The sequence below is a fragment of the Doryrhamphus excisus genome, linkage group LG16 (genome assembly GCF_037039965.1).
Source record: "Doryrhamphus excisus strain RoL-2023G ecotype Guam linkage group LG16, RoL_Dexc_Guam_v1.1, whole genome shotgun sequence".
NCBI classification, from domain to species: domain Eukaryota; kingdom Metazoa; phylum Chordata; class Actinopteri; order Syngnathiformes; family Syngnathidae; genus Doryrhamphus; species Doryrhamphus excisus.
The window spans coordinates 2,366,476-2,388,726 of NC_136372.1; the positions used below are offsets into that span (position 1 = coordinate 2,366,476).

General features: G+C 46.7%; 2 protein-coding genes and 1 long non-coding RNA gene across 5 annotated transcripts in view; 2 read left to right on the forward strand and 1 right to left on the reverse strand.

The window, feature by feature from the left end:
• Positions 1-1,534: 1,534 nt before the first annotated feature.
• Positions 1,535-10,764, reverse strand: fbxl20 (F-box and leucine-rich repeat protein 20). The gene is made up of 15 exons (XM_058049471.2): positions 10,469-10,764; positions 7,979-8,040; positions 6,747-6,801; positions 6,572-6,646; positions 6,400-6,494; positions 6,251-6,319; positions 6,054-6,149; positions 5,744-5,870; positions 5,596-5,670; positions 4,499-4,629; positions 4,304-4,364; positions 4,174-4,218; positions 2,773-2,829; positions 2,454-2,666; positions 1,535-2,205 (listed from the first exon to the last, which is right to left on the reverse strand). Exons 1-15 carry the CDS (start codon positions 10,508-10,510, stop codon positions 2,098-2,100), a joined length of 1,311 nt encoding a protein of 436 aa, XP_057905454.1. The 5' UTR covers positions 10,511-10,764; the 3' UTR covers positions 1,535-2,097.
• Positions 10,765-11,664: 900 nt separating this feature from the next.
• cdk12 (cyclin dependent kinase 12) lies at positions 11,665-20,563 on the forward strand. Of its 2 annotated transcripts, XM_078797555.1 has the most exons (15): positions 11,665-12,180; positions 12,261-13,621; positions 14,155-14,868; positions 14,948-15,127; positions 15,192-15,331; positions 15,401-15,571; positions 16,059-16,248; positions 16,339-16,395; positions 16,541-16,642; positions 16,719-16,796; positions 16,860-16,976; positions 17,056-17,187; positions 17,280-17,503; positions 17,904-18,347; positions 19,437-20,563. In XM_078797555.1, exons 2-15 carry the CDS (start codon positions 12,465-12,467, stop codon positions 19,799-19,801), a joined length of 4,071 nt encoding a protein of 1,356 aa, XP_078653681.1. In that variant the 5' UTR covers positions 11,665-12,180; positions 12,261-12,464; the 3' UTR covers positions 19,802-20,563. The 2 variants fall into 2 exon arrangements, with proteins under 2 accessions (XP_078653681.1, XP_057905823.2); XM_058049840.2 differs by having other exon boundaries at positions 11,665-13,621.
• Positions 20,564-20,867: 304 nt separating this feature from the next.
• Positions 20,868-22,251, forward strand: part of LOC131103494 (uncharacterized) — a 35,089-nt gene continuing 33,705 nt past the window's right edge. The window contains exon 1 of one of the 2 annotated variants that reach the window (XR_013629986.1): positions 20,868-20,934. This is a non-coding gene — a long non-coding RNA (uncharacterized LOC131103494). The other variant, XR_013629987.1, reaches the window with a different exon arrangement.

Consider the following 22,251-nt stretch of genomic DNA (forward strand, 5'->3'; position numbering starts at 1 on the left):
ACAAAAAAAATAAATTACAAGGGGGAAAAAGCCTGCATTTAAGAAATATAAAGTGAAATAAATGAAAAATGTATTAGCATAAAAAGTTGTAATTTTTCCAAAAATATGCTAGTATAATAATATAGGGAAAAAAGTTGTAATTTATGAAATAATATAGTAATATATTATGAGAGAAAAGAGCCCAAATGAATGAAAACTGCATTTGTATAATATGTGGATAAAGTCATAACTTACACATAATGAAGTCGCATAAAATTAATAGGAAAAAAAGTTGTAATTTACTACAAATAAAGTAGTATAATATTATGAGAGGAAAAAAGCTATAAAATAAAACAAATGATACAAGAAAAATAAAGTTGTAATGGTAAAAAGAATTATATGTATAAAATGGGAAATTTTTATGGGGAAAAAGTTGCAATTTATGGCAAGGAAAATAAAGAATAAGGTTGCAATATTATGAGAATGAATTTGTATTACTGTGGGAATAATATGTAAATTAATATTTGTACTATTACCTGAACAAAACTGGAATATTGCAAGAAAAAAAAATTATGAAAAAAGTCATTAAATTAAACAAGAGTAAGTTTGTCACAAAAAATAAAGTTGTACTAAAGATGGAGTAAAAAAAAGTATGTATGTAAGTAAGTATGATGAGAATATTGCATCATGTGAAATTATATGGAAGAAATGCTGCGTGTTTTGGCACATGAATATATTCATCAGTATGAGCAGTTTACATGTGATTGACATGTTTAGACGTTGATAAACTACCCGCACTGAAGAAAATCTACAACGATGAAGGATCGGTTCTTGGACTATTTCCTTGGAACCTTTTCTTTTCAGCGTGACCCCCCCCCTGCTCCTTTGTCCTTGAAAGCAAATGTGATTGTTATTTTTTTTCCCTGTTGCTCCGTGAAGGTCATCGCTCCTCTTGTCCCGGCGCCCCCACCCCACCCGTTATTGTCGTCTTCTTTCAAAATAAGTTATTTTTCTTTTTGTCCCATGTGTTTATCATCTTCATCATCATCATCATCATCATCATCGTCCCTCGCTTGTGTCCATAAAAAAAAAAAAAAAAACACAAACCGGGGGTGTCACATGCAGCGTTTGGCATCTTCTTCAGTCCCCAAATGTCTGCCTTCTTTCTTTTTAAAAAAATATTAAGTCTTTTTTTTTTTTTTGCCCCCTTTCCCCCCGCCCGCTGCTGCCATACAATGAAGCACATAGAGACAAGAGAGAAGGGAATGGGGGGGGGGCTGTAACAACCTTCCTGTGTGTTGTTGTTGTTAGTAAAAACACCTTTGAAATGTTCTCGTTTGTAAACAGTCTGGATGTTAGGTCTATAGGTGCAAAAAAAGGCGGATATTTTTATTTTTTTTTAAATAATTTTTTTGTTGCTTTCACCGGCTGTGTCACTTTTTTTTGGCCGGGGTGGGGGTCGTGGGGGGGCACAAGGACCAGACTTTTAACAGTGCAGGATGCGAGTACGTTAAGCCGTTTGTCTTTGAATATGTATCAAACAGCAAGATTGTTGTTGTTTTTTTTTTTTGTTGTGCAAAAGTTTGCATTGATTTTTGCATGTTTTTTTTTTTTTCATGGAATACATTCAAGCGATGCCAACATAAACTTCACGTACAGACGGGGTGTGTGTGCCTGATATTTTACACCAGCCGACAGGGGCAACGACCAAACGCTCCAAACACAGAAATGATCCAAAACGCAAAGTTAGCCAGGATGGGCGTGGCTATGTGTTTGCCCCCATCAGCCACGTTGATATTTCAATAAAAGGCTGAAATATGACATGATAATTGCGTACTAATTCATATGTTTGGACTGGATTGCTAATAAAAACATAATATTGCAATATTGTGACGTATGTATCGGTCTTTTAACCCAAAACGTGAATATGTGGAGTGTGTGTGTGTGTGTGTTACCCTGCACTGTTTGGTCTCTCTCTGCAGCTCCAAAAGGTGGGCGTGGCAGGGGGAGTGGGGGCGGGCGGGGACCCCCAGAGCCATTGGGCTAAGGGAAGTGGGTCGGGGCCAAGCGTCAGGGCGTCCAGTATAGGAAGGAGAAGGGCGGCGGACGTCTTTTACATCATAGCAGGATGCAGCAGCGGCAAAACCTCTGGCGGCTGCCCCCGACCGACGGGGGCGGAGTCACGGGGGCGAAGTAGGCGTGCACTTTGATGTTTGGCAGGTGGGTCTGAAGAAGAAAGTGGAAGGCGTTAAAATGTCCACAAGGAAAGGTCCAGAAAGCAAACCCCCCCCCCACGTAGCTTGGCGTGATCCTTAAGTGGAACATAGATGCCAATATCGCAGTTCGATGCCAATATTAGACTATTTGCTAATCAAAGTCAAGCTGAAAAATATTGACCTACATCAAATTCATTTTTGATGCAATTTTTGGACCCCCCCCCACGGTTCAGGGCCGGTTGAGAGTCCCCCGCTCACCCTGAGCCTCTTGATGCCGGCGCGAGTGATCTGCTGACAGTCGTAGAGCTCGATGCGGTCCAGGCTGTGGCAGTTCTTCAGATGCTCCAGCGAAGCGTCGGTGATCAGGGGGCAGTTATCCAGCTCGATCACCTCCAGTCGGTCGTGAGCGCAGGGCCCGCTTCCCAGATGCCGGATTCCGTCGTCGGTGATGAGCTCGCAGTGGGAGAGACTCTGCGGGACGCACACGGCGGACAGAGAGAGAGAGTGAATTTGCTGACCGGGGCTCCGATCTAACGTGATGTGCTGCCTCGGCAAAATACGGGGGCGGAAGACTCACCAGAACTTGCAAGCGGGGGCAGTAGATTGACAGCTGTATAAGTGTTCCGTCTGTGATCTGATGCAAAGAATATCACAATTGCATACTCATAACACAAAAAATATGACAATACATTGCAATGTACTAGACCCGGGTTCAATCCCACCCTCGGCCATCTCTGTGTGGAGTTTGCATGTTCTCACCGTACGTGCGTGCGTTTTCTCCGGGTACTCCGGATTATTCCCACATTCCAAAAATTAGCGACTCCAAATTGTCCATAGGTATGAATGTGAGTGTGAATGGTTGTTTGTCTATATGTGCCCTGTGATTGGCTGGCCACCAGTCCAGGGTGTACCCCGCCTCTCCGCCCTGAAGACAGCTGGGATAGGCTCCAGCACCCCCCAGCGACCCTCGTGAGGATAAGCGGTAGAAAATAAATGAATATTTAAGCATTATTAGAGCCCTCTAGACATGAAATAACACCCCTATATTGACTTTTAAACTCATATTACCCAAATTTGTAAATAAAATGAAATAAAACCTTTTAGGGGCTTCACAAATAGGAGACCCGAGTTCAATTCCACTTTCGGCCATCCCTGTGTGGAGTTTGCATGTTCTCCCCGTGCATGCGTGGGTTTCCTCCCACATTCCAAAAACATGCTAGGTTAATTAGCGACTCCAAATTGTCCATAGGTATGAATGTGAGTGGGAATGGTTGTTTGTCTATATGTGCCCTGTGATTGGCTGGCCACCAGTCCAGGGTGTACCCCGCCTCTCCGCCCTGAAGACAGCTGGGATAGGCTCCAGCACCCCCGCGACCCTCGTGAGGATAAGCGGTAGAAAATAAATGAATATTTAAGCATTATTAGAGCCCTCTAGACATGAAATAACACCCCTATATTGACTTTTAAACTCTTATTACCCAAATTTGTAAATAAAATGAAATAAAAACCTTATAGGGGCTTAACAAATAGGAGACCCGAGTTCAATTCCACCCTCAGCCATCTCTGTGTGGAGTTTCCATGTTCTCCTCGTGCATGCGTGGGTTTTCCACGGGTACTCCGGTTTCCTCCCACATTCCAAAAACATGCTAGGTTAATTACCGACTTCAAATTGTCCATAGGTATGAATGTGAGTGTGAATGGTTGTTTGTCTATATGTGCCCTGTGATTGGCTGGCCACCAGTCCAGGGTGTACCCCGCCTCTCCGCCCTGAAGACAGCTGGGATAGGCTCCAGCACCCCCCAGCGACCCTCGTGAGGATAAGCGGTAGAAAATGAATGAATGAATTGCAATGTAGTAATCTAATTTATACTATGTTACAGTCTTCTGTACTCTGTGTGTATGCTAGCGGCCCCGCCTCCACCCATGTGACTGTATGAGTGACTAAAAAGGTAAATGCGCTAAAATTGTCTTTACTTACTTGAACACATTCTTCTAAATCCATCTTCTCCAGCTCGTGACAATTCTACAGAAACATCAGAAAGATGTTTACATTTCCGCTGAAGCCAAAGCAAAATGCAGTAAAAAAAAAAAAAAAAGCTCAAACTCACCCTTGCTAATGTCGTGAAGCCCACGTCTGTAAGTTGAGAGCAGCGAGCCACTTCTAATATTCTACAAAGAAGATTAGAATATGAAAAACACACCTTTTTTTAATGGAGGATGGTGTAAACAATCCCAAGTCAACGTCAACACCAACACGTGACCGCATGACGAGCTCCACGCCCGTTTCAGCCGTTTCATTTTACCTGAGGCGAGGACAGTTCTGTCCGAGCGCGTGCAAGATGGCGTCTGTGATGTTGGCGCAGCCCGACACGCACAGGGACTGAAGACGGTGACAGCCCCGGCAGATGGTGATCAGGCCATCGTCTGTGATCTGCTGCTTGTTCAGACACGGGACGGGTATTGGTGGGGTGGAAAGATGACAACATGGAACCCGCTTATGTCGACAACGCCGATGCAGCTTGCTAACTGTTCTCTTTTGCTGGCTGGCTGTAACTAACAGAGTGGTTAGCACGCCGGGTTCGATTCCGGAGTTTGTATGTTCTCCTCTTGTTGCGCTTACGTGGGTTTTCTCCGGGTACTCCGTTTTTTTCCCACATTCCAAACATTAGCCACTCCAAACTGTCCATAGGTATGAATGTGAGTGTGAATGGTTGTTTGTCTATATGTACCCAATCCAGGAAGCACCCCACCTCTCGCCCCAAAACAGCTGGGATAGGCTCCAGCACCCCCTTCTACCCTCGTGAGGATAAGTGGTAGAAAATGAATGAATGAATAACTACATTGGCTGCACGGTGGGTGAGTGGTTAGCGCTCAGGCCTCACAGCTTGGAAACCCGAGTTCAATTCCACCCTCGTCCATGTCTGTGTGGAGTTTGGGTGGGTTTTCTCCGGGTACTCCGGTTTCCTCCCACATTCCAAAAACATGCTAGGTTAATTAGCGACTCCAAATTGTCCATAGGTATGAATGTGAGTGTGAATGGTTGTTTGTCTATATGTGCCCTGTGATTGGCTGGCCACCAGTCCAGGGTGTACCACGCCTCTAGCCTGAAGACAGCTGGGATAGGCTCCAGCACCCCTGCGACCCTCGTGCGAATAAGCGGTAGAAAATGAATGAATGTAACTAACTGGTACTAGGCCACTCCCCCTGGAGGCCAACCCCTGAATCACAGTGCAGACCCATACCCAATACTCCCATGTAAGGTTAAAATATCCGTTATTACCGCCAATTCTCTGGCCAAAGTTTATGTCGACAACCTCTTATGTTGACCTCAGTCAGCCAGTCCAAGGGGCGACGAGATAAGCGGGTTCCACAGTGGGTGCCACATGAAGCCTGCACTTACTGAGCATGTCTGCAGGTTGAGCGTGACCAACTCGGGACAGTGTGCCCCAATATGCTTCAGTGCCTCGTCTTCTAGCTAAACTCGGAAAAGGAGAAAAGAAGTGGTTACAAAAAAAAAAAGACTTCATAGGAGTCTCAGCTAAGCGTACCTGGGTGCAGCCTTTGAGGAAAAGACCCTTGAGTCCAGGGCAGGACCGGACCAGAGCCTGGATTCCGTCCTTGGTGACCTGATCACACCAGGAGATGTTGAGCTGCTCCAGCAGTGGGCAGCCCTCGCTGAGAAGGAACAAAAACAGGAACAAGTGTTTACACTTGCAATCTAATCTGATCCTGTTCTGATATCGGATGTAGAATCTGCCGATCTGGATTCGAATCACTGTGGAGTTTGCATGTGCGTGGGTGTCCTCCAGGTTTCCTCCCATGTAATAATTTGGGGGCAGTTCTTTATGTGTCGCTCACCTGAGAGCTTTGAGTGACAGGTTGGTGATTGAGGTACAAGAAGCGAGGTCCAGGTGCTTCAGTTTTGGGCAGAACTTGCTGAGGCTGTTACACGTGCTGCAAAAAAAGAGGTTTTTGGGTCATAAATGTAAACATAAAGTGTCATAAACTTCCACCCCCCGCCCAAAAAAAACGTATACGGTGCTTCATCGATGTACCTGTCAGTGATTTTAGTGCAGCCGTTCAAGCTGAGCAGCTCAATGTTCCTGCAGTTCTGAGAGAACGTCCTAAGGGGGGGGGAAAAAAATGAATATTCATATGATGGGCAAATGACTTTAAGCCATCTCCTCCGGGGGTCAGCGCTCACCTCAGGGCGCTGTCACCCACGCCGAGGCACCCCCGCAGGCTCAGCTTCCTCAGGAAGCCCCCGCATCGCTTCGAGATGTTCTCCACCACTCGGCCCTGCAACAAAAAAAAACAAAAAGCGGCGTTTAAAACACAAGCGCAGACATGAGGTGTGAATTCAACCAAAAGTTCACCTCGATGTCCCGCTGGAAGTCGAAGAGGTCGATTCGCTGCCAGTTGCTGCCGTCCAACGCCAGGACGTTCCAGGACTGACAGGCAAAGGGGGACGAGGGGGGGGGCAGAACAATAATTGTTGGGTGCATAGCATGAATAATAAATATGATGATATGATTCTAAGCCCACACTCACTCGTGAAACTTGAGCACAGCGACACAGCGTCACCACGTCCAGAAAGGAGAAGATTCTGGAAGACAAGCGAGGGGACACTTTCAGGGCCTTCAGGATCATTCAAACCGCCAATAAAAGCCAGTTGTTCCGGCAAACGGGTCTGGTGCTTGTGTGTCTCAGCGAACATTACATTACATTACATTACATTAACACTGCATGGAGTCAGCCATGGCGTGTCTGGCATGACAGAGTGGGAAAACGTTTCTCCCATTATGTGTGGAAGTGGTACATTTTTGGCTTCTTACTTTTAGCTTCTTCTCCAACGACGTTTAAAACACTTTTTAAAGTCTGTAAAACAAATTAATTGATTAGCTTGGTAGCGTGCTATATGTTGTATGCTACTATACGACAATAATACTATAATAGTTTTCACAATCTGTTGTAAACAAAGAATAACAGAAGTGTAAAGGTCATTATAGGCTTGTTATTTCTTGTCTATTTGGGTTTTCTACGCCCTAACTATACTACATTGAACCCTTCTTTCAGGAAATTGACTCACGGGCAAATCTGGAACCAATTAACTGCGACACACAAGACACGACTCGAAGCACAAATGGAAGAAAACCATGTCAACATGTCGCCCATTCCCCGTTTGTCTCTGGAGGAAAGTCACAAGTAAATGACGTGATTCGAAAACATCCTCAACGGTACTCAGGTGCTTGTCTCCTCCGCAGTATCCAACCACCATGCGGGTACCTGACTTACTTAATGTGTGTAACGGATAGCCAGTAAGGTACCAACGGATGCTGTTGTCATGGCAGCTCACGGGCATCCATGCAGACAACCTCACTACACACGTCTGCTCCAGCAAGGCCGGGGTTTGAGTTATGGCTTTCATTTTGATAAGAGGCTTATGGGCCACCCCCCCCCCTCTTCCCCCCCTCTTCCCCCTCATAGTCTGAGAACAATTTGAATGTTGTATAACCCAAAGGCATCTGTTTTTAATTAAGACTTTTAAGCATCCAGGGAGCAGAGTGCGGCCCATTCGGGAATAAAGAGGAAATCTTGCAAGTTGGTTGGTATATTTTGCTAAAGGGCACGTATATGTTTGTTTGAGAAGAGAGGAAGCCATTGCTGCCTTTTAAAGTGATCTCCACATCGCTCTACACGGAGTCCGGGGACGTGTGTTCAATCTGCTGTTTTTTTGTTTTTTTTTATGCCTGCAGAGATGAAGGTGTATAAATGTCACTCACCGTAGCAACAGCTCCTTGGGTAGCTTCTTATTGATGACAGCCTCATCGCTGTTTGTGAACATCTAAAAAAGACCACAACGTCAGGGAGAAGGAAAGAAAAAAAAAACATTGGCTTTAATCAACTCACTCAAGGGTAAATGATGCTGCTGCGGCTGTAATCTCATCACAGCCTCAGATAGCTGCACTATCACCGAGCTGATAAAGAAGACCAGGATTTGTGTCTTTTAAGAGGACTTTGGACGGTTTTTGTGTTATCTTTATTCTCAGAACTTTCTGTCCTGCTTTATTTCTTTAGTTTTATTACTAGTGCCGCGGTTTCTGTTCGTTTGTGATTATGTACAAATATTTTATGTAAAAAGGTACATAAGAGGTTGGATTATTTCTGATTAAAATATTAAATAAGATTTTTTTTTAATAATACACTGCCCAATTGGAACAGTGAGATCAAGTTCTTTATTTTTGCTGTATTGTTGCCCCGTCTTCTCCTACATTCTTGAATCATATCACGTACAACGATAACTCGATGGTGATTGAAGGGGCGGGGACATAAAAGTGAAGGGGAGGTACCTGCTATTTATAAAGGCAAACTACATGTATGTGACAAAAATCAACATTTGCACGTCATCATTGTGCAAACATACCGTACTTAGAGGACTGCACTTTTTTTTCCTCAATTATATTGTATTTTTAGAATGCGCAAATGGCCAATAAAATTGATAACAATAACAATGTGACAGCAAAAGACAAAGCTTGACAGCCGGGCTAAAGGCTAGACCTTAGCTCCAGTTCCATTTATTTATCAATTACCTTCCTTTATCATTCACTACAAGCGAGCACCAATACATTTTGTAATTTAAAATGTGTTTGCTTCTATGCATTTATCTTAGCTTCCTCCCTTGCCAGCCAACAATGGCAATTAAAGAGACGAGGGGGGATTACCGTAGCTGAATCTAATCTAATAATTACAACAGTCACTTTGAGTGCAACCCAAAATTGGAAGAGAACACCAATGTCAAGCTAGCATGAGAGTTTGGAGGGGGTAGAGCAAGCTGGTAGAGCGTACGGCGTCGCCTCGACTCAAAGCATAATCCAGACGGCTTTATTGTGTGTCAAAAATAGACATTTGATGGGCGTCTGAATTATTTGTGGGGTTTTTTGTGATTTCTGAGCAGAACAAAGAGCGGTAAGCTACCGTCTAAACACAAGCGTGCATGCGGTAAAATTATTTAAATTCTATAGGACTATATTTTTTTTAAAGCAGGTGTGACCAAACTGGTCTGCCTACTCTGGTGCAACCTTGTCATTTTACTGGTGTGCGTCTTTTATTTTGAAGGCCTGACTTTACCGGCTCCAGGATGTATTTAAACTGCTGATTTAAAAGGCAAAATGTATTGATTTTTCCTTCCTTACAGAGAGAGAGAGAGAATAAACGCAATATGTGCTCCAGAAATTCCATAAACCATAACATAACTGAGGGGAGGTTCATTGTGCCACACTTACAACCAAACTGAATAACATACAGACTATGGTCAGGTGTATCAAATCAACTAAATATCAAAGAAGTGATGATTTTGTTGCAATATCTAATTCACTTACTGCGTTAAAACACAAACAGGAAATGAAGCCACCAACAACATAAACAAAAGCTCTTTCTCTGAAGGGGAGACGGGCGCCATTTCCGGTTACAGCCTCTCGTGTCTACGGCTAGCTTGCTAGCACGGCTCTCTCGCAGCTGTTTGACCAGGAGTTAACGGCCTGAATCTTCCGAGTCGTCAGCTGTTGCACTGTTAAAAATAAACAAAAACCCACTCACAAATCCCACGCTCGGTTTGGGGCGGGGATGAGATTAAAACAACACTCAGTGGCCGAACCTCATAGTCCAATGTCACCGCATATTTTTTTAAAAAAGGGAACAAGTTTACAGCCAAATACTCCTCCTTTTCTACGCTATCGTGGCAGCTGCGACACACAAAAAGTTAGCAGCAGATTAACCAACTAGCATACAAATGAACACGCTGGCCATGTTTGTGGTCACTAAAGTGTCGTTGTTTATCAGGTTTGGGGCCTGTTGTTGCTGGCTAACACACGGGGTGAAGGTAGCAGTCAAAAACCGAGGCCCCCCAACCGTGGCAGCGGCTACGTGGGCACAACAACCCGGCTAGCATCACAAAAAGTCACGCTATCAACTAAGTATGTTCGCATAGGCTGTGTCATAGTAAAGAGTGGGTGTCTGTGCAGTAATCGGCGTGCACTGTGTGTAGCCTCGCTGTCTTTTGTTTTGACGGTGCACAAGAGGAAAGATTTAGGCGCTTTAAATGCACATCGGGTGGATAAACAACTCAGACATGTCAGGCCTGCTGCATGTTGTTGTTGTCAGCACAACAGTGGTTGACCTAATCCCGGTGCACAGTGCGGAATCCTCGTCGTCACCGTCGTGTTTGCATACTTTTCCTCACTAGCAAATCAATGGCGGTGGTGCGGTAAACTCACCTCAAAGCGGCTCCGGGAAACGCCGTTCACCTCCTTCCCCATGTCGGACGCTGCTCACCGACTCGGTGGCTTTGGTGCGGGCGCAAGTCGGAATGCAGCAGACGCGGGCGCTCTTCCTGCCGATTCCCGTAAACGGCTATCATGCTACCGAACACCCGGACAGCTACATGGACGCCGCCGTCCCCGTTGGCCTATAGACACAAATGACCTCTTCTTTCAGCATGAAAAAAATAATACTGCCGTTCCATGCAGCCGCCAGCCTATAGGCCCTTGTTGGCAGGGTTAGCCCTCCCTCGCTCCCTCCCATCCATGCACACAATAGCCGGGCAGGAATATGATACACAATGTAGCTAGTATGATGCTTATATTGCTTTTTTAAATATATTATTTTGCTTGCAGTAACCCAATAATAGAGGCAACTAAAGTCATGCATAAGTAGAATTAATAATAATATACATAATTAATAAACATAGAATGAATGAAAGTGCTCAATTCTTGCATACTGGACATTATTAAGAACATATTAAGTACGCATCATACAATTCCAATGTAAAGGTCATATAATTTAAATGAGGTCCAAAGCGTACTTTTTCACATTATATGCACTAAGACAAAGGTAGGAAATTGACTCTGACACACATCGTTTATATGCTAAATGACTCAATTCTGACTGTTTATTATCCCCAAAAGCACTTGCAACTTTTGTTATTGCCGAGGGAGACACCACTTCCGCCTTTCAACTTGACCACGCCCCAATGTGACGATGTAGCAAATCAGCACACGAGCTGTCATTTTACGTCACATACGAATTGGAACGAAATGTGTTTTGTTTTGGGTTTTTTTTTGGAAAAAAAATTAAAAATACCCCACTTGCCACTTACAGTTCATTAAATTTTACGAATGACGTTTCATCACCTTGTCAATATGTTACTGTCACGTATTTACGATGGATACACGTGGATGTTCAATTATAATGCTTAGTTTGTGATTTGTGAATTCAGTTTTGTATGCTGAAGGAAAAGTTCAAAGTATTATTATACTACAAACATTTACAGTCTTTGCGCTTCATTCTCACTTCGATTGTTGTCACAATAAAAGCCACTTTCCAAAAATACTTCCTCAATCTGTCAATTGTCCGGAAAAGTAGGCGGACTCGTACAGCTGATTGGATGTTGCTGGGATACGCCCCTGATTGACACTTTCTGAGTTCCGGTCCATTCCGTCCTGCGCAGAAGTTGCTAGTCACAGGAGCCACAATGGCGTTTGTAGTCTCCTGCTGCTAGGGCTGTGGATGTATTAAATCCATTAGCATCGCCCTAAATATAGGCCTGGTTGATTTCCAGAGCCATTGATAGTAAACTGGAACATCTATTGCACACGAAAAAACTATGATTTCTTATCAATATTGAGATTGTAGGGGATAAAGCTTACATTAAAGGGAACATGTAAACAGCATCCACCGGGTCAAGTTTTCATTTTGTTGGCGAGACGAGCGTCTTCAAGTGAAGACATTTGCTCGTCACTGAGTGCTAAGACCGTAATTCTGTGGAATAAAATCACCTTTCCCTAACTTGGCACCGGACAAGGACAGCTTTGACAAAAGGACTTTTTTTCTTTTTTTACGGCTACACTCGCTAGCTGCCCAGCGCTAGCTAGCTAGCGGTGCTAGCTAAGTTGAGACGGAGACGACAGCACAAATGCTCCAATGTTAGGTAGGGAAATTTCATTTACGGTCCAAGTAAATGTTCTGCGTCGCTGGACAGCAACGGTGGATTTTTTGCTGTCTTTTTAGAGGAGTTCGGACGAGACGTTAAGTGGAATGAATCAGCTTTGAGGACGACGACGGGACGTTTGCGGCCTAGTGTGGTCATTTGCTGTATTTTTGTGTGCTTGGGAACACTGAGGATTTGCACTTGAATCCACGCCCCCGTTAATGAGTTGCTTGGACCGCCAAGGCCCAGCCGCAGGAGGAGAGGTACCGACGCCGGCTTGAGGGATGCCTGGGTCGGACCGACACCATGGGACCAAGCGGAAGCCGGAATCGAGCATCAGCAGCTTGGCGCACGGCGCCAATGCTTCGTTCCACACGGCTGCCGGGGACATGGCCAGCCAAGACGGCAAGTTGCATTTAAAATCGCTAATGTCCTCCAGCAAACGTAAACGACATAAATCAGCCAAATTTCGGGAACCATCGTCCGCACCTGCGCCCGAATATTTTACCCTGGGCTACACTGCGCCCCCTAGTGTCAGCCTGGTGAAGCCTCTGGTGGAGTATGATGACATAAGTTCGGACTCTGACACCTTCTCAGACCCCCCGGCCTCTAGACCACTTGAAAGGGTTGTTGTGGAGCGACTTGAGCCCTCGCCTGAGTACTTCATTGAACAGCCCACCCGAGAGAGCAAGCCGCATAGACACTCCCGGAAAAAGTCCAAGGACCCCAACAAGGTTCGAGACCCCGGCAATGGGGAGCGTGGTAGCAAGAAGAAAAGCAGCAAGGACCGGGAAAAGGGGGCGTCTCGGATGGGCAAGGAGAAATCTGCAACCTCTGGCCCATCCAAACGCTACATCCAACAAGAGGTAGACTTCAAACGAATCGATCCCCTGCTGGCGTCCCAGGTGCACCCTGCAGCCAGCATAGGGAGCACTTCCTCCACGTCCTCGTCCCGCAGCAAGGAGAGCAGCCGTTCGGGCAAGTCTCGCAAAGAAAAACAGCAGAGACGAGAAGGTCGCCTGGAAGGCGGCCATGGCAACACAGAGAAGGTCCGGGGGGAGAGGAGCCACCGCAAGTCCTCCAAGAGCCACAAGTCCAGCCCTAAGGGAAAGTCAAGTAGAGGTAGTCCTCGCAGGAAACCCCCCAGCACTGCTCTGTCGCCCAGTCCAAGGAGAGGTGTGGCCGGGAATGAGAGCCCACTAGGTGGTGTCAGCGGGTATGGCCAACCTGTGGACGATGGCTACATCAGGCGCAAAGCTACCCAGCAGAGCTCCAGTCCTTACGGGGACGCGAGCCACCACAGCAGGCAGAGATCGGACAGCCCCTACGGCAGCAGACACAGGTCCTCCAGCTTTGAGAGGGATAACAGCCCTTTCTCCAGGAGGCGCTCCATCAGCCCCTACGCTCCCCGCCGGTCCTCCAGCACCAGCCCCATGTCTCGGTGAGTATATGAGGGACATGTCTGGAGGTCACAGACATGGTTATAGTATAGTTATTGTATCCAAAAGTGTAAAACCAGAGACCTGTTGAGCTTGCTTGTCCGGAAAGTAGCTTCATGAGCTAAGACACACATTGTTCTTATAATATTTGTAAAGATTGAATAAGCGATATCACGTTTCCCCTGCATGACGCAAACAAAAGCCTGATTGAGAGGCTCAAACCGGCTTGCAGTGACACACCTCTGCCATTTTGTTTTTTTAGGAGCACTAAACATTGCTTTTGCATGTCTTAAATACTGCTAATGCAACTTAAAATCCATTTTAAATGCACATTGAAAGGCTCGGGCAGCAATTTCAACACTGATTATGTGCAATTAATTGCTGATTTTAATGGCATCTAGAGGCAAAATTGGGTGCGCTACTTGATTGCTAGTAGAGCCGGTTTAAAGTTTGCTATCTGAAAATTCCCAACTTGGTTATTTGGTTATTAGCAGTTGACCCCGTCCACTTAAATTTGTCTTAACTTGGCTTTTAGACGCTCTGGCCGCTCCAGGAGTCGATCCCCGATGCAGTACACCTCTTCCCGTCGCTCTTCCTCTCGTTCCTGCGGCAAAAGACACGGTGGCTCCTCCACCGGTCCAAGCCTCAGCTCCTACAGCAGCCGACCTGCCAGCCGCTCCCCTCCCGCCGCCCGCCTGCCCCTCAATTCCAGCCTGGGCGCCGAGCTCACGCGCAGGAAGAAGGAACGGCAGGCTGCCGAGGCGGCCGCCCGTGCCAGCAGCACCAGCGCAGCATCCCTGGCTCCACCGAAACCCGCGGCATCCTCTTCCTCCGCACGCCCTCAGGCTGAGGATGCGCAGGAGGAAAAGGACTCGGGAGAGATGGAATCTCAGCCTCCCGAGGAGTCACCACAAGGTGCGCCCACCATGGAAGCGCCACTCGCCGCCCCTTTAGCATCCGCTTCCACCTCCAACATCTCCCCTGCTGGTCCTCCTCCTCCTGAGCCATCACCCCCGGAGCCCTCTGGTCCAATAACCTCTGCCGCGCCGGTGCCACCTCCTCCCCCGCCCCCACCCACGCCGCCCCCGCAGGCCGAGATCACCATTCAACCACCTGTGCCCTCAGTCCCCGCCAAATCACCAGCGCCTATTCCCACGCGAAGCCCCGCCCGACAGACGCCGCTCCACAAGACGTCGACTCTGCCCCCTCTGCCTCTACCCCCCATGTTGCTGGGAAACTCTCAGGACAGGTGAGGACCCTTGAAACGCCACCCTTAATGGTAATGGTATGCTAAAATACATCAAATGCTCTTTTTTTTCCTCCCCCAGTCCAAAGAGGACCACCCATCCTCAGAAAGGGTCCAGAAAGGAGAAGGAAATGCGGAGCCGGCCGTCCATCATCGACCTCCCGCTACCGCCTACCCTGCCCGGAGGCGACGGCTCACCCCTCCAGTTGCCTATCCATCAGGGATTGTCGCTTCCACAACCAGTCCTTAAAAAGAGACCAAAGTTAGTTTGTGTCACATTTTTATTTCATATGCCTCCAAATTAAATCTCACTCCTGTTTTGTCAGGATTTGTTGCCCTCGTTACGGCGAGCGCAAGCACACCCAAAGCGATTGGGGCAAGCGATGCGTGGATAAGTTTGACATCATAGGTATCATAGGAGAAGGCACCTACGGCCAGGTGTACAAGGCCAAGGACAAAGACACGGGTAAGACCACTCACAGTCACCCTTTTCTTTCAACAAGCTGAGCTCCAAATGTCGCAAACTCTCATCAAGGCGAACTGGTGGCTCTGAAGAAAGTGCGCTTAGACAACGAGAAAGAGGGCTTCCCCATCACGGCCATCAGGGAGATCAAGATCCTGCGGCAGCTCAAACACAGCAGCGTCGTCAACATGAAGGAGATCGTCACCGACAAGCAGGATGCACTGGACTTTAAAAAGGACAAAGGTAAGCAGCACTGCCAAGACAGTAACAGTAACAGTAAATGACATAACATATTAACATATTTTACATGAGTCTCATAGATCGAGGAAACTTTTTCCATTGAGGGCCACATACTGAAAAATGAAAGTATGCAAGGGCCACTTAGATATTTTGTAAACCAAGCCATGGATATATGTTAAGAAGATACATATATTTCAGGCAAAAACTGCATCTCAGTGCGCTTTGTGCTTTTTTTAAATTTCAATTTTCTACTTGAAACAATCTTCAGAAATGTTATTTTTGGAGAATGAATTTATTTGTAAAATATTTTGACATTACTCACGTACTGTATAACTTTTTCCCTGTCTTGGTTTTCCACACATTTTGGGTTTTTTTGTCTACTTTTAAAGTTAGCCTAGCTCCAGGCTGCATTTTAAGAAATGAACCCGGTGACCGTAACACTAGTCGTTACATTGCAGCCTATCATGGCTATTTGCTGTGTTTTTTTTAGGAGCGTTTTACCTGGTCTTTGAGTACATGGACCACGACCTCATGGGCCTGCTGGAGTCGGGCCTGGTCCAGTTCTCACACGAACACATTCGCAGCTTCATGCGCCAGCTGATGGAGGGCCTGGACTACTGCCACAAGAACAACTTCCTGCACAGGGACATCAAGTGCTCCAACATATTGCTCAACAACAGGTGAGACCTATAGACCTACCCACCAGATGGGAGTTGAAGCTCGCTCTGTCACGTGTCGCTCATGTGAGATGCTCTGGTGCGTTTCTGCAGGGGTCAGATCAAACTGGCTGACTTTGGTTTGGCCCGGCTTTACAATTCTGAAGAAAGGTAAGGCGTGTTTTGTTTGTGGATGCACGCAACTCCCTTGGTAATGATGCTTAGCAGTTTCTTCTGTATTAGCGTTTACTCGCCACTAGATGGCACTGTTGTGCTACAATATGCTTCATATTGTGGCTGATTTCTTTGCTTTCAGTCGTCCATACACTAATAAAGTCATCACGTTGTGGTACCGGCCCCCTGAGCTCCTGCTGGGGGAGGAGAGGTACTCCCCAGCCATCGATGTGTGGAGCTGTGGGTGAGTGTCTGAGCTTCCTCATCACTTCCTCCTCCCGCCGTTGCTCAACTCACGTGACTGCTACCTGTGGCCTCAGGTGCATTCTGGGAGAGCTGTTCACCAAGAAGCCCATCTTTCAAGCTAACCAGGAGCTCCTGCAGCTGGAGCTCATCAGGTAGGTCATTGCTTTTTGGACCCAAATAAAACACCACCGGTGATGTCCCTTTTTGTCCTCCAGTCGTCTGTGCGGCTCTCCTTGTCCTGCTGTCTGGCCTGACGTCATCAAGCTGCCCCTCTTCAACACCATGAAGCCCAAGAAACAGTACCGACGGCGGCTACGGGAGGAGTTTGCCTTGTATGTTGTCGTCCAAATTGTCTTTTTTTGGGTTTTTTCCTCAGTCGCACAGCTGAAAATGGCCTTCCTGTGTGTACAGCTTGCCCACGTCCGCCTTGGACCTGCTGGACCGCATGTTGACCCTCGACCCATTGCGGCGCTGCACGTCAGAGGTCGCTCTCCACAGCGACTTCCTGAGCGACGTGGACCCCAGCAAGATGCCGCCACCAGAGTCAGTACATTGTTTATTTTTTGACCTATTGTAGCCTCTCGGTCTTGTTGGCGTAAACCGGTGTGTGTGCCATGCCATGCCATGCCTTGCAGTCTTCCTCACCACCAAGACTGCCACGAGCTGTGGAGCAAGAAGCGGAGGCGGGCGCGTCAGAGCGGGCTGCCCGAAGATGTGCCTGTGCCTAAAGTGCCCCGGAAGGACGTGTCGGGCACTTCCAGCGGCGAGAACAGTCGAGTGCAAACCAGCCCGGCCGGAGCCCCGCCTCCTCCGCCGGGAAAGCCGCCCGCTGCCGCCCTCCCGGACAACGACTTATCAGGTAACGAAGTAACTAAATAAATAGTTTGGATAGTGTTTTATCTTTTCATTTCAGTGCTGCAAAAAGTAAAACGCCCAACCAGAATCTGGTCTTCTGGTGCTTGCGGAGGTCTTGTGTGACATCTTGCATGATACTTCACATTTGAATAAAACACAATATCTGTGTATTGTAGGTCAAAATACGCTAAGGTATGCACTAAAGAAAAAAGTGGTGAAGATGACAAAGGGAGCCTCTTGACATTTTTATTTATTATTATTATTATTCCAGTAATTGTGCTAGCCTGTATATGGCAAAAAATAGTTTGCACCCAAATCATTTGGAACCAGTCCAGGTTGTACCCCGCCCCCCCTTGCCATAAGCACGCTATTGTAAGATGTTAATTGCGGTTTTCCTCCTCCAGCGCTGGGAGCTGCTGCCGAACAGTTGAACCAGACGGAGCTGGCCTTGCTGCTCAACCTTCTCCAGGGACAGACGGAGCTCTCGCTGCCCCAAGCGGCCCAGCTCCTCAACCTCTCAAACGCAGAGACTCTCAGCCAGTCCTTGTCCGCCCTCAGCGAGGCCTCCGACCACCACCAGGGGGCTCCGGAACACCAGGGACGGGGCACAACGTCGTCGTCGTCGTCCAGGACCCACCCCCCCGCGGAGCTGCCTCCCGAGCCGCAGGAGCGCTCGCCAACCTCCGGCGACGCGACCCACATCCCGGAGGACCAGGCCAACTTGCTGGCTCTCATTTTGGGCCACATCATGAAGCCGCAAGGCGAGGAGCAAACCGACGAGAGTAACGGAGTCCAATCGGAGGAGGCACTAACGCGCGGTTCATCCGCCTCTACTACTGACCGCAAGGGCAAGTCTGGCTTTAGTTTGTAGGAGGTGACACGGGGGAACAAGCAGGGTCGTGTGGAAATCACTCGGGACTGCAGTAGAACAAGTATTGCTACTCTAGAGTTCTATCACACAGTAATATTTACGTTATCTGAAATTAGCAAGATAATCAAAAAATAATAATTTGGCAAATAATCCCCCTCCCGTTTTCAAACCCTGACATTCCTCAATTCACACCCTTTTTTTTTTCTCTTTTGCTTTGTCCGTGTACCCCCCCCGTCAATACATTATGACAAATGTATCCAAAAATGTCTAGTGTTTTCATGTTAGCTAGGCACCCGTAACGGTTCACTGCACACGGCCCACTGGTGTTACACAATAAAAGCACCACAAAGTCAAGTGTCATTCATTTAAAGCAGAGAAAAAAAAAAGTATTTTTTTTTTAACCCCCTCCTTCACCCACTCTTTGTTTTTTCCTCACAGTCATTGCTTGTGTATCACCTCCCCTTTTTGTCTTTTATCTTCACCTCCGCACCTCCGCACTGTCTCATCCTCAGCAGGAAGCTTCAGACTGTCTGGTCAGCCTTTTTACACACAACGTCTAATAAATTATCAAGTTGAAATAAATGTTTTCAATCTTTTAGACCTCACCTGCATGTGTTTTTCTTTTATCCCCCCCCCCCACACTTTTATTATTTTAATCTCTTCACACCGCTTAAATGACTTCAATCATTGAGAACGTGCTTAAGTGACAGCAAATTGCCAGTGATGATTGTTAGTTATGCAGTCAAGTCAGTGTAACTTTTAACTCCTGCCCCCCCCCCTCCACAATCCAGCTTTGAACATGCCATTCCCAGTGTTTCTCCCCAACTTCCTGTATATTCCTTTTCATTGTTTGATTTGGAAGTTGTATAAAAATGCAAAAGCAGGCTGGAATTGTGGCATTTTGTTTGGATGACACAAAAAGTTCTAATGCTAATGCTTGTTTTTAACATTGGATGGCTCCCTCTTGTGGAGAAGGCTGGAACCGCAACCTAGTGCATGACATCAGCTGCTGTTCTCCCATTCATCCATCACTTATGCCAGCTAACATGTGGTGTCTTTTTTTCAGATGTCCCAAAAAGGAAGCCGTTCAGGACCCACGGTGCACCCCCATCCACCGAGCAACGTCCGCCATCCCCTCCCAGTCCTCCTCCATCAACCCGACCAGCTGAAGTCCACCCCAGCCAGGACATCAGCCCCGCGGTGGCGGCCGCTCTGCTCCAGTTCATCTCCCAGCAAGACTCGGACACCAGTGCTTCTCCAGGTGGCGATGCCCCGTCACCTGCCGTGCAGGGGCAGGGGCAGCCACCCTGGGTTGCAGACTCCCCCTCTAAACCATTACCTGCACAGGAGGGCACGGATGAGGTACCTGGTTCTTCTCGCACAGCACAGTTCCCTAAAGACCAGGACCTCCGGTTTGGAACAGCCCGTTAAGACTGAGCCAATGCTTACCTGAGAGAGCACCATCAGATTCAACAGGAAGTGTTTGATTTCTGGATGACTCTTGCTTCCAAAGTGTTCCATATCTGCAAGCACTCCACTTTGGACAGCTTCCCTGATTTCTTCTCGTCCCAAATGAATGAATGTCGCACCCCCTGCAGTGCCGACCACCAAGGAGGTTTTTGACGCCCACTGGAATCAAGACACAGTTGGTGGTTCCCCGATGAACTTGACATGCTGGCTCACTTCCTTGTTTGGACTCTTCACGACCCCTCCTGAGTGACCTTGTGGATGGCGCTAACTGCAAGGCCGGATGTGTTTTTTTTTTTTTTTTTTCTCTTGAATCCATTCTACAGTCATAAACTCAGCAGTGTCGTGACAAGCCTTAGCCCCGTAGCGCTCATCTTCTGCTCTTCAAAACACGAAATCACGGTTCTGCTCGGTCAATTATGAAGTTAGTCGCAAAAAAAAAAAATACTTGATGACTTTTAAGCGCTTTTCCTGGAGGGCATCCAAAGCTGCTCATTGCCTCCCTGTGTGCAGCAAAAGCTTTTTTTTCCCTCTTTGTTTTGTTGTTGGTGCAATTATTTTCTAAATAAAGAAAATTATACGCTTGGAAAAGAATTCTAATGATGGTCCATGATTCTGTTTCTATTTTTTTTCCTTTGGAAGAGGGAAAAAACATTTCATGTGTCTAAGAGGAAAACAAATATTTTGTAATATGTGTTTTGTTTTAAGTTTATTAAAGGAAGTTATGCGACCAGTTGATTTGTCCCTTGTTGGTTTCCTAGAATGTGCCTGTCCAAAATGAATCCCATTTTCATTCCACAGGCCACTTAGAGGTTGTGGATCATATGGGACATGAATAAAATATATAGAAACATGCCCTGAACTTTTAACATAAATTATTAAAAAAATCAACTGTATGACTAATATAGGTTATTGTTGTGTAATTAATAATATACTAAAAAATAATTAAAAAATAAATTAATTTAAAAAATAAATGTAATCGGTACTTTCATGTTTACTTCGAAAATCAAGAGGGCCAATCAGCGTCCATCAGGAAGTAAAAGGCCAACATCCTGGGGGCGTGGCTTAGACAAACACCAGACTCCCAGCGTTAGCTTGTAAGTAGCCTCACTCTGAAGAGTTTCGCTTGTTTTTTTTGTATCCGCTTGTAAAAATTGGACCACATTTATTCATGTAATAAAGTACGACAATATTATGGCGTTAATTGATAGAACTCACCTGCCGTTTACCCTCAATTAGACAAACGTGACTGTTAGCTTAGTAGTTCATAAACGCCATTGTTGTATCTCCCGCCTACATGTTGATGTGATTGGCCGAAGCGGATTTAGACTGACCTTTTGTCCAATCAGATTAAAAGTTCCTGCTTAATGCAACGCAGCAGGGGGATTTAACCTCATTGTTTGCTTCTCAACATGTTACAGATGAGTGAAATGTAGGTAAAATGATATATATTATGTATTCTTAGCATTAGCTGTGTTGAATATGAATTGTAACCCAGGTTTGATCTCTTCATGGAGCTCCTGACAGGCAGACAAGGATCATAAACTGGATATTGGCAAGCCTGCCAGTGCTTGCACATGTGTGTGTGTTTGTGCGTGTGCACACAGATGCATATGTGTGTGTTTGTGCGTGTGCACCGGGATCAGCCTCACGCACACGCCGGACCACCATCCCCACTTGGCAGCCTAACAGAGATGCTTAGCCCTCTTGGCCCAAGTGTGCAGCTGAGACCTCTGGGTGAAAGATGCATTCATTCAATGGCTCACCTGCCCTGCAGCACAGGCCCACTCACTGTGTGTGTGTGTGTGTGTGTGTGTGTGTGAGAGAGTGCCACACCAGACAGTGTGTGTGTGTGTGTGCAGCTGTGTACACGTGCATGACTCCGTGTATGTTTCCGTCTGATGCTTTCGCCCACCGGGACTCCAAATAATAGTGAATGTGCCCGCAGGGAGCTTCCACGGGAGGAACGGGCACCGCCACTGCCAAGTCACAGAGACGAGACGAATAAATCAGGAGGGCGAGGAGAGGGAGGCGCACCCAGGCTGCGCCATCAATCAGCATGGCATCTTATGGGGGGGGGGGGGGTGGAATGCCCATAAATGTGCCATGCTGCCAATCTGGAGCATGTTGTCGCCATTCCACAGACGACATGGTAATGGAACGCAGCCTCCATTTTGAGTGCCGTGACACTGATTGAACAACAGCAGTGATTGTCCAGCTTTGTTTACCTTTTATGCGAGAGTCCGACATGTCCGCCATCTTAGCTGATTGCTTGACTAAGTTTAAACCCTGACATGAAACAAAGGTAAGCTAATGAGTCGGTGGTTAAAAAAAAAAAAAAAAAAAAAAAAGACAATATGCTTCCTGTTACTGATTGCTTGGAGCGCCATGATCATTCCTCATGTTGCCATGGG